The 11,846-nt window shown below is 43.2% G+C and overlaps 1 protein-coding gene across 1 annotated transcript in view; it reads left to right on the forward strand.

Annotated features, from left to right (window-relative positions):
- The window catches only part of LOC113571825 (A disintegrin and metalloproteinase with thrombospondin motifs 20-like), a 77,971-nt gene that overhangs the window by 37,962 nt on the left and 28,163 nt on the right, over positions 1–11,846 (forward strand). The window contains exons 12-21 of the mRNA XM_027000985.2: positions 1,005–1,150; positions 3,022–3,203; positions 4,519–4,655; positions 4,816–4,933; positions 7,016–7,111; positions 8,442–8,608; positions 8,713–8,839; positions 8,992–9,118; positions 9,302–9,512; positions 9,677–9,841. Of these exons, the coding sequence (XP_026856786.2) occupies positions 1,005–1,150; positions 3,022–3,203; positions 4,519–4,655; positions 4,816–4,933; positions 7,016–7,111; positions 8,442–8,608; positions 8,713–8,839; positions 8,992–9,118; positions 9,302–9,512; positions 9,677–9,841 (1,476 nt within the window). The remainder of the gene's footprint in view (positions 1–1,004; positions 1,151–3,021; positions 3,204–4,518; positions 4,656–4,815; positions 4,934–7,015; positions 7,112–8,441; positions 8,609–8,712; positions 8,840–8,991; positions 9,119–9,301; positions 9,513–9,676; positions 9,842–11,846) is intronic.

Here is an 11,846-nt window from a genome sequence, read left to right on the forward strand (position 1 = left end):
GTGGGTAATATATCCTAATTTTTTAAGTTATTATAGAATTTTAGACTCTGATCATTTAATTATTAAATCTGTGTATTATGTCTGCACCATTGCAGCTTAGCTTGACAGTATGGAGAGAGAAAGTGTGTGTCCAGATTGTGTGACACCATTAGTGTAGGAATGTATCAGTGATCCTGGTTAAGCTCAGTGCTACCCATCTGAAGATGTCAACACACACGCACACACTCACATGCACACACACACACACACACACACACACACACACACACACACACACACACACATTCATATTCATGCATGTGTAAGTGAACAATGCAGGGTCCTCTCACCTTGCAGCCTCCGCTACTCCTGCCTAGAGAACAGTGGACCCTTTACCAGTACAACTGACAGGAGAGCAAAACTAACACTGGCCCCGTACCAGTCCAGCTGAGAGGAGAGCAGACCTAACACTGACCTAGGACCAGTCCAGCTGACAGGAGAGCAGAACTAACACTGGCCCCATACCAGTCCAGCTGAGAGGAGAGCAGAACTAACACTGATCCAGTACCAGTCCAGCTGAGAGGAGAGCAGAACTAACACTGGCCCAGTACCAGTCCAGCTGAGAGAAGAGCAGACTCAACATTGACCCGGTACCAGTCCAGCTGAGAGGAGAGCAGACTCAACACTGACCTGGTACTGTCCTAGATTTAGTCCTCCAGCTGGATCAATGCTGCAGCCTTTCTACCTGCATAAATAATAGCAGGATTAGCATGTGCTGGATTTTCTCTTCAAATGTAGTTTTAAGTATAAACCTGGGCTTAGGGCAGCAGGAATGAAGGGCAGACTCCACTCAGCCATACAGCCACTCAGCTGTAAATCAACCAGGGCTGTTGATGGTTTTATTTTGACACATTGTGTACATTGCTGGGTATCAAAAAACTGATTGGTATTAATTTCAATTTCCCTAAGCCTTGTTTTAAAACCTTCATGTATGTGTGTGTGTGTGTGTGTTTCCCTGTGTGCAGCACTGTAGACATGGAATGTGTGTGAACAAGGAGATGGAGACGAGAGCAGTGCATGGTGAGTGGGGCCCGTGGGGACCCTACAGCATATGCTCCCGGAGCTGTGGTGGAGGAACGCGGAGCACGTCGAGGGACTGCAACAAGCCTGAGTGAGTCCCCTCACACGACAGTGAGAGAGAGAGAGAGAGAGAGAGACGAAGAGAGAGAGAGTGAGAGGGAGAGAGAGGGAGAGAGTGAGAGGGAGAGAGGGAGAGTGAGAGTGAGAGGGAGGGAGAGAGAGAGAGTGAGAGGGAGAGAGAGAGAGGGAGAGGGAGAGAGAGACACAAACACAGAGAAAGAGAGGCACACAGAGACAAAGAGAGAGCACATCCCAAAGCTGTACACATTTACAACAGGCAGAGATCCCACACAGTGCATTTACATTTACAACATTTGTCAGACTCCTTTGTCCAGAGTGACTTCAGAAGTGCTTTGTAGTCTCTATCAAATGCATATCCTCCTGTGAGCATAGATAGGTCAGGTTATATTATCAGGCTAAAGACCTCGCTGGATTTGTAAAGAAGACAAGTTTTTTTATATAGTGCATGTTTCAGTGCTTAGTGACTCAGTAGAAGACCATGTTTCAGCTGTGCAGACCATGTTTCAGCTGTGCATGTTTCAGTGCTTAGTGACTCAGTAGAAGACCATGTTTCAGCTGTGCATGTTTCAGTGCTTAGTGACTCAGTAGAAGACCATGTTTCAGCTGTACATGTTTCAGTGCTTAGTGACTCAGTAGAAGACCATGTTTCAGCTGTACATGTTTCAGTGCTTAGTGACTCACTAGAAGACCATGTTTCAGCTGTACATGTTTCAGTGCTTAGTGACTCACTAGAAGACCATGTTTCAGCTGTACATGTTTCAGTGCTTAGTGACTCAGTAGAAGACCATGTTTCATCTGTACATGTTTCAGTGCTTAGTGACTCACTAGAAGACCATGTTTCAGCTGTACATGTTTCAGTGCTTAGTGACTTAGTAGAAGACCATGTTTCAGCTGTACATGTTTCAGTGCTTAGTGACTCAGTAGAAGACCATGTTTCAGCTGTACATGTTTCAGTGCTTAGTGACTCACTAGAAGACCATGTTTCAGCTGTACATGTTTCAGTGCTTATTGACTCAGTAGAAGACCATATTTCAGCTGTACATGTTTCAGCCAGTGGAAGTTCCACTTGTTTGCCAGGACAGAGAAGAGTGTTGTTGTCTGGAGGGTTTGTGTTTCAAGTCAATCAGTACTAGAGGCTTGAAAGCAGTGTGGTGCAGAATGGGCTTAGATTAGTGCTTTTAGGGATGTGGGAGCTGCTCCAGCATTGGCTTTGTAATTGAGTGTTAGTCATTTAAATATAATGTGAACAACTACAAGATGGCAGACCCTTGAGAGGTTGAAAACAAGCCATGCAGCTGCATTCTGGATGAATTGCAGGGGTCTGATGGCTCAGAGGGAAAGGTCTGCCAAGAAAGAGTTGCAGTAGTCCAGTCATGAGATGCCTAAGCACTGGACAAGCACCAGAGTGGCACCCATAGAGAGAACTGGATGGATTTTTCTGATGTATAGGAGCAAACTGCTCTGCTGAAATGTAGTATCATTGACTAAATCAAGGGAAACATTTGTTATGCCTGCGTTTACTGCAGCCATGAAAAAAGTTTAGCTCCTTATTTGAGTCTTTCTTTGTAAAATAATGTTTTTAGACTTGCCACATCAGAGAGAACTAATTAATTAAAGGTCAGTTTAATATATTTGATAACATTTTCAAAGAAAAATACCACTGTAAACTTTCATAAAAGTAATCAAAAATAAATATTTATTGTCATAAATATTTCAAGAAAGCCTCCCATCTTTTTATGGCCTTTTTTTGTTTTTCTTCTCGTTGTAAGAGAAAGTATTTATGGCTGTGTGTGTGTTTATGTGTGTGTGTGTTTATGTGTGTGTGTGTTTATGTGTGTGTGTTTGTGTGTGTGTGTGTGTGTGTGTGTGTGTGTGTGATAGGCCAAGGAATGGTGGGCGGTTTTGTGTGGGACGCCGCATGAAGTTCCGCTCGTGCAACACAGAGCCATGTCCAAGGGGCCGGAAGGACTTCCGGGAGGAGCAGTGCTCCCAGTTTGACGGCAAACACTTCAACATTAACGGCCTTCCTCCCACAGTTCGCTGGGTTCCCAAATACAGTGGAAGTGAGTATGCATGTACTACACTGGAGATCAGTTCCTTTCATTCATTTTCTATTATAACAATGTTCTGATAGAACATTGTAAGTGAATATTGGCCTCTTACTTCTCAGATATGGCTAAACTGGACCTGTATTGTTTCATATTAGCTATTTAACGTATTTACATGGAGAAGATGTTTGAAATGCCTAAGTGTTCTCCATTCCTTTCATTTTCATTGATTTGAGTAGTTTGATTCTTAGAGCTGTGATTCTGTGGATTTCTGTGATGTTGCACAGTGCTTGTGTAAGTGCAGTGAGTGTGGCTTAAAACCCCTCCTGAGGTGTTCCAGAGAGAGCTCGCTTTGCCCTGGCAGTACACTTCTCTGCTTTCCACTGTAATGACTGTTTATTTAAGAGGACTCAAACTCACTTCCTCAGTGCACACACACACACACACACACACACACACGCACACACACACACACACACCACACACTGTTTCTTTTCCATTCTATAGAAGACAGAAAAGGCGTGCAAGACCCGTGCTTGTCTGACCGTGCCTCTAGTTGGACTCAGGCTGAGTGCTGAATCTTTCAGGTGGCTTTCCATTGCCACTCCATGCACTCTTTATTTAAATACACAACAGGGAAAATCAGCAGTGCCTCCTACACACACACACACACACACACACACACACACACACACACACACACACACACACACATGCACACTCACATATGTGACTCTTCGTATGTCACTTCTGGCCCAGCATGGGTTGGCTGTCCGTCTCCCTCCTGGGACCTGTCAGTGTAATTATGCAGACCCTCCACTGTTGAGGAGAGCAGTGCTGGTGAAACTCCAGCAGTCATTATAAACTAAAGCAAACAGAGAGGACCCTCAGCCACACTGCTGTCAGAGCCGATGCAGGCTTGTCTGACAGCCATGTTTCACTGACAAAATACTGCATTTTGTTAGAGTTTTGTTAGAAGCTGCTCTTGTATAGAAAACACACCAGTGCAGCAGTCTCCTCCAATCTGCAGACTACTTCTGGATATGTAACACAATCCATTAAGTTATGCAGCCTGCATAATGCAGGAGCATAAATCCATGTCTGGGTCAGGTTTGGTTTTCCCAGTCATCAGGGAAGCGTTTACAGCTCTTAAAAAATCTGCATTATGAAGCCTTATGAAGTGTGTTAGATTATTTATTTTTTTTATAGACAGACGTAATTAGATGAAAAGTGGAATAGGAGCGAAACGCTGTTTTAAATGTTGCTAGTTTTATTGTGTATGTTTTCAGTGTTGCTTGTAATTGGCTACTGCCATGGCTCCTGTTTGTAGTCCTCATGAAGGATCGATGTAAGCTGTTCTGTCGTGTTGCTGGGACGATGGCCTATTACCAGTTACGAGATCAAGTGGTAGATGGAACACCATGTGGACCAGACACTTACGACATCTGTGTACAAGGCCTGTGCAGGGTACTCAGCTGTTTCCTTCCACCATTCTCTGCCACACAGTGTACTGGCCTTTAGTGACTGGCCTTGGTCATTGTTTTGAATAGTTCTGCTCTTGATGCAGCTCTGTATGTTCAAAGTTCTGCGTAACTCCATATGCATCTCTATGTCTCCATTTCTCCAGCAAGCAGGTTGCGATCATGTTTTGAACTCCAAGGCAAGGAACGATAAGTGTGGAGTGTGTGGAGGGGACAACTCCTCATGCAAGACTGTTGCTGGCACCTTCAACAATGCACAATATGGTAAACTAACTGTTGATGTGCTAACTGCCTCCCCTCTTATGTACCAGTTGGGAAGTTCATGCACAGACCTCTATATCTAGCTGTAAACTGGCTCTAACTAATCGCAATACTCTGATCTGAGCAGTGTTCCCCGTCTTTAAAAAGCTTAAGCTTTGTCTATCAGTGAGGCAGATCATGCCCGTCCTGATGATTTGTGGGTCTGGGTCTAAGTGCATCTTTTCAACAAGTCACCTTGTAAACTGTGAAACTGATCTTTCTCTTACTTGAAACAATTCCAAGCAAATGTTCAGCAATAAGCAGAATATTATATTAATAAATACTCATAGAGTAAACCAGTCTAATACTGAACTATGAATGGGCTTCAGTCTCATCTGAACCTCTAGCTGGTGTGCTGCATTTGGCATCTGATGTGCTCATCATTAGAACGAGCTGAACACGATGAGACATGGGCAAATATCAGCTCAGACTGGGGTGAGGCAGGGGCAAACAGGCCGTGTGCAGCAGGGTTTCCGTCCCTTCTCTGTACTCCGTAAGGAACAAGAGTACTGTAGTTTCTGCTGCAAGTGTTCAGCTAATTTGCAAATTTGCAAGCCCCTATGAAGCATGCGGGGTGGTATGGCATGGTAAACACTATGTGGTGACACTCTAATTACAGTTCTTTGAAAAACTGATAATACTTGTAACTTCCATTTAGAAATTGCAGCTAACCAAGTAAATACAGTTCTATATGCGACTATATGTAGGTGCTGATTACAACAGAGAAAATGGAAAATTCCAGGGAATACAGATTTATTCTGGTGCTTAATGCCTTAATGAATACCTGTGGTGAAGCCCTTCCATACATTCTTATAGTTCTGATGTGAACTAAGGCTCTTTGGTTTTAGTCTGAGGTAGACCACATGAATCCTCAAGCTTTGACCAGGAGTGTGTTCCCTTTCTGTTGTAGTACCGTGTTTACATTCTGGGCTCAGGTTTTGGGCTGATCCTATCGTGTGGGTAGTTTGAGGCTTGGTCCACTCTCTCTGATCTCAGATCAGTGAGTGGGCTTTTGTATGGATAGCCCACTGTTTACACTGCTGAATCTGACCAATCTGAACATGTGCCTGTGTGGATGTGGTAATTTGTGGACAGTTTGAGATTCAGCCAGCTGTCTGTGATCTCAAATTGGTGCATGTGGCTTTTCTCCGTGGGGGAGGCAACTATTGTGGTTTACATGTGTCAGACCCAACGTGCACTTATAGGTTCACATTGTCCACACCAGTTAGACAGGGACATTAATCAGCATGCTTCTGTTTCTCTCTGGAAATGGACTATTTAGAGAAGGACTGTTTGTAAGTGGATTTTCTGTGCAGTATTTGTTATAAGTGTGTGATGACAACTGTACTGAATCCTAAAGCTTTCAATAATACATTGATCACATAGTTTAGAAAGTTCAGTGTGAAAACTGTAAACTTAGAATAGGAAAGACTCACTTTAAGTACACACAGGTCTGGCAGTTTAACTGAGGTTGTAAATGAAGGTGTTTCAGGGTTGTGCAGAATGGACAAGCACAAGAGCCATAAACCTTATCGGTGCTGCCCCCTATGGATCCAACTGTCAAGTAACACACTAAATCTCTTCTCTTCTCCTCTCCTCTTCTCTCTTCTTGTCTTCTTTCCTCTTCTCCTCCTCCTCTCCTATCTTCTCCTCTCTCCTTGTCTTCTTTCTTCTCTCTCCTCCTCTCCTATCTTCTCCTCTCCTCTGGGAGAAGGTGAGCACTTGCGGGAAATTAAAGGGCAGCTCTGAGTTCTAAGGCGTAATTACTTCTACCTACGAGGTTATTTGTGAGGGCAAGGCCTTTTCCTTTGTTTTCATTCTTTGCTTTCTTTCATGGATTTGATTCTCCACATGTGACAGTTGAGTTCTAAAGAGCACTCTCAGTCTCCCCTGCAGCAGTCTGAGCAGCATAGTGGAGCTATTATCTCTTAAGGTGTGAAAGACAAAAAACCTCACGGTTCTTTTCCAAACATGTTTTAAAAAATGATAATACATTTCTTAATGTTCTTTTTATTCTTTTTTTGTTGCTTTCTTTCTGTTTCCCAGGTTATAACATTGTGGTGAAAATCCCAGCTGGTGCAACCAACATTGATATAAAGCAGGTCAGCTACTCAGGGATGCCAGAGGATGATAACTACCTAGGTAGGTCCTATCTAGGGAGGCAGCCATCCTGGGCAGCACTGTAACTCCCAGGTCTCAGTTATTATATGTGCTTCAATCATTGGCAGAGGAGGAAATGTAGCAAAGAAATCTGATGTATTTATTATAATATTTATGGATTCTCATATGTCATGTGTCTCTCATTGTGGATAAATTCCATACGTTATGGAATTCCATAAATTCCATATGGATAAATTCCATAGTGCTAGTGAAAATGAAAAGGAGACTGTCAGTGTAGATCTCACGTGGGCCTGCTCCCATACTCTGAAAACAGAGGGAAGAATTAGGAACCCAGACAGTGGGAGAACTGTGGGGAAATAGGGGTGAAGGCAAAGCAAACAGAGTGTCAGAGAGAGAGAAAGATGAATGAGGGGCACAGAGGTGGTAATTAGAGACAGATGGAGGGAAGAGGTTGATAAAAGACTGGAATAAGGAGGGAAAGTGAACAAGTGTGTTAAGGAGAGCACAACGTTTGCTTAAACTGTTCACACCGTGGCAGGGCAAAGTGACTGACGCTGAAGGGTGATGGGTAAAACAAACACAAGAATGTGGTTGTGCACATATCCACATTTACCTGACACACACATTCATGGCATTTAGCTGATGCTTTTATCCAAAGTGACTTACAATTATGACTGAGTACAACCTGAGCAATTGAGAGTTAAGGGCAGTAGTGGGGCTTGAACCAGCAAACTTCCAATTCCAAGTACCTTAACCTTAACCTCTCTCTCTCTCTCTCTCTCTCTCTCTCTCTCTCTCTCTCTCTCTCTCTCTCTCTCTCTCTCTCTCTCTCTCTCTCTCTCTCTCTCTCTCTCTCTCTCTCTCTCTCTCTCTCTCTCTCTCTCTCTCACTGTCAAAACACACAAAACAAAAACACACACACACTCAGACACACACAAATATGATCTCAGAGGGAAACAAAAACACACATATTTAGCCACCCTGCAGTGGCTGTGTGCAGGTTAATCACATCAGTCTCACATTGCTTCATTGTGCAGTCTGACATTAATAATTCAGTATATAGTGTTTTTTGAAAGAATAATACCACATGCGATTGGCTATGTGGAAAATGCATTCCCAGGACTTCCTTTTAACTTTCACATATAGGGAATGCATAACATCTATTTGATGATAAACCCTATTTATTCTATTTAGTTGCACAAAAAAGAAGTCCATGAATTACAATACTGTAATGATGTGCTTACATTTGAAACTGCAGTAATTAATACATACAGTGTTGAAATGATCACTGGAAGGTGCAATCCTATGGTGCATTCATGATTACTTGTGCGGTTTTAACCTGCCCTGTTAGCTCTTTCGGACAGCCAGTCCAACTTCCTGCTGAATGGGAACTTCGTGGTGTCCATGTTTAAAAGGGAAATCTCCTTTAAGGGGACAGAGATAGAGTACAGTGGCTCCAACACCACAGTGGAGCGTATCAACTGCACGGAGCGCATCGATGAGGAGCTTATTCTCCAGGCAGGTGGAGCATGGTGCACCACACACAGAGTCTAAGGCTTGCAATTTGGGTTGTCTGCTAGGAATAAAATTATAGAGCTGTCATAAATGCTGGTGTGACTCAGGTGCTGTCTGTGGGGAACCTCTATAACCCAGACGTGCGTTACTCCTTCAACATCCCCATAGAGGAGCAGCAGGACCGTTTTGTGTGGGACTCCAGCTCCTGGCAGGAGTGTAGCCGCATGTGCCAAGGTGAGTTTCTCCCTTTCCTCTCTCGCAGCAGCCAGATTGGATCAGACCTTCTACACCAGATGGTTCAGGGCTCAGAATGAAACATATAACCCAGCATACAGTGGATGTCATTCAAGGTGCATATGTTTATGTGTGCACATGTGCTTCTGCAGGAGAGCGGCGACGTAAAGTGGTGTGTGTATGCAAGAGTGACCACCTGGTGGTGTCTGACCAAAGGTGTGAACATCTACCTCGACCCAGGGCAGCTACAGAACCCTGCAATACAGACTGTGAACTCAGGTACACACACATACAAACACACACATACACACACATTTATACTGTTAAAACTTCGCAGGCATTCATTGGAGGCTGTAAATTAACTGTTATGTCTAAGATTTAAGTCCAATTTACACCCACTGTTCATGAAGTGCCTAAAGATACCCAGTGTCATTGACTGAAACAATCTTCTTGCACCCTCAGGTGGCATGTTGTGGGAAAGAGTGAATGCTCTACTGGCTGTGGGCCTGGGTATCGGACGCTGGAGGTGCTGTGTATGCGCTACAGCCAGGTGAAGAGAGGGAGTGAGAGGGTGGAAGCTAGGGCCTGTGCAGACCAGACCAAACCCCAGAGCCGAGAGCCCTGCCATGGAGACTGTCTGCAGAAGAGCTGGCAGTATAGCGCCTGGTCTCAGGTCAGCTGTTTTCAGAGCTTGCTCAGCTAGTCAAGGGTTTAAATGCTGTTTAGTCATAGGTATCTTGGGATTTAGTTTTTTGTGACACCAAAGTCTTTTAAGTGTCAAAGAGCTTATGTAAAGTTGTGCTTGTTGCAGTGTTGTAAAGGCAGGTTCTGTTGCAGTGTTCTAAGAGCTGTGGGAGGGGCACACGCACACGAGACTCCTATTGTATGAACAACTTGGGCCGCAGGCTGGTGGAGCGAGAGTGTAGTGAGTTTCAGAGGGTTGTCACTGAGTCCTGCAATGACATGCCCTGCCCTGAGTGGTCAGTCAGTGAATGGACCGAGGTAAGTGGATGAATCCATATACACAGACACATTATTACATTTATTATTACATTACTATATTTATTTTAAGGTTGATCATTTGTAATACCTTATTACATTATTGGGAATGTACTGTTTTCATTAGTTTTTAGGGCCTTATGTTAATATCTGTTAATATCTAGGCTCACACTTGACCTAAGAAGTACTATCGCTGCATTAGGGCAGGAAACGCCCACACAATCTAACAATCACATCCTTTCAGGGGTTCAGGAAACATCCCTCTACTCCCACCACCATGAGGGCTGCTGATAGAATTATACACTTCAAACATTAAACATTTGGTATTGTGGATGGATTAAATTAAAATGCACTTAAATGCATGTATACATTATATTATAATGGCTTTAGATGACTTTACTTTGGTCATACAAAGGAGAAATACATAGAGAAAACTGAACTAATAACATTATGTAATCGTTCTATTTCCAATTAAAGGTAAGATAACAGCCCCCTGAAAGCTGCAGGGCCTTGAAAAAGTATTCATACCCCTCGAACTTTTCCACAGTTTTGTATGTTACACCTACAAACTTAAATATATTTTACTGGGATTTTATGTGATAAACCAACACAAAGTAGCAAGTAATTGTGAAATGAAAAGAAAATGATACATGGTTTTCAATGTTTTTTTTTGTTTTTTTTTATCTGGAAAGTGTAGCGTGCATTTGTATTCAGCCCCCCTCAATCAATACTTTGTGGGATCACCTTTTGCTGCAATTACAGCTGCAGGTATTTTGAGGTATGTCTCTACCAGCTTTGCACATCTACAGGCTGAAATCTTTACCCATTCTTCTTTGCAAAAATGACTCAAGCTCAGTCACATTGGATGGAGAGCGTCTGTGAACAGCAATTTTCAAGTCTTGCCACAGATTCTCAATGGGATTTAAGTCTGGACTTTAACTGGGCCATTCTAACACATGAATGTGCTTTGATCTAAACCATTCCACTGTAGCTCTGGTTGTATGTTTAGGGTCATTGTCCTGCTGGAAGGTAAACCTCCGCCCCAGTCTCAAGTCTTTTGCAGCCTCTAACAGGTTTTCCTCCAGGATTGCCCTGTATTTAGCTCCATCCATCTTCCCATCAACTCTGACCAGCTTCCCTGTCCCTGCTGAAAAAAGCATCCGCACAGCATGATGGTGCCACTATGTTTAAAGGTGGGGATGGTGTGTTAGTTTTCCACCACACATAGTGTTCTGCATTTAGGCCAAAAAGTTCAACATGTTTGCTGTGTCCCCTACATGGCTCGTGACAAACTGCAAACAAAACTTCTTATGGCTTGCTTTTAAAAATGACTTTCTTCTTGCCACTCTTCCATAAAGGCCAAATTTGTGGAGTACACAGCTAATAGTTGTCCTGTGGACAGATTGTCCCACCTGAGCTGTAGATCTCTGTAGCTCCTCCAGAGTGACCATGGGCCTCTTGGCTGCTTCTCTAAGTAGTGCTCTCCTTGCCTGGGCTGTCAGTTTATGAGGAGGACCATGTCTTGGTAGGTTGCAGTTGTGCCATACTCCTTCCATTTTTGGATGATGGCTTGAACATGATGATGATGATGGATTGCTCCGTGAGATGTTCATAGCTTGGGATATTTTTTTACAGCCTAACCCTGCTTTACATTTATATGTTCCTTAGTTTTCATGATGCAGTTTGATCACTAATGTTCTCTAACAAACCTCTGAGGGCTTCACAAAACAGCTGTAGTTATACTGAGAATAAATTACACACAGGTGGACTCTATTTGCTAATTTGGTGACCTTGGAAGGCAATTGGTCACATTGGATGTTATTTAGGAGTATCAGAGAACAGGGGGCAGAATACAAATGTAGACCACACTTTCCAGATTTTTATTTATTCAAAAATTTGAAAACCATGTATCATTTTCTTTTCACTTCACAATTACTTGCTACTTTGTGTTCATTTGTCACAAAAAAACAATGCTGACAGGTGAACAGGGTGGTATGCAACACTATAT

Source organism: Electrophorus electricus, chromosome 2 (genome assembly GCF_013358815.1).
Source record: "Electrophorus electricus isolate fEleEle1 chromosome 2, fEleEle1.pri, whole genome shotgun sequence".
NCBI classification, from domain to species: Eukaryota; Metazoa; Chordata; class Actinopteri; order Gymnotiformes; family Gymnotidae; genus Electrophorus; species Electrophorus electricus.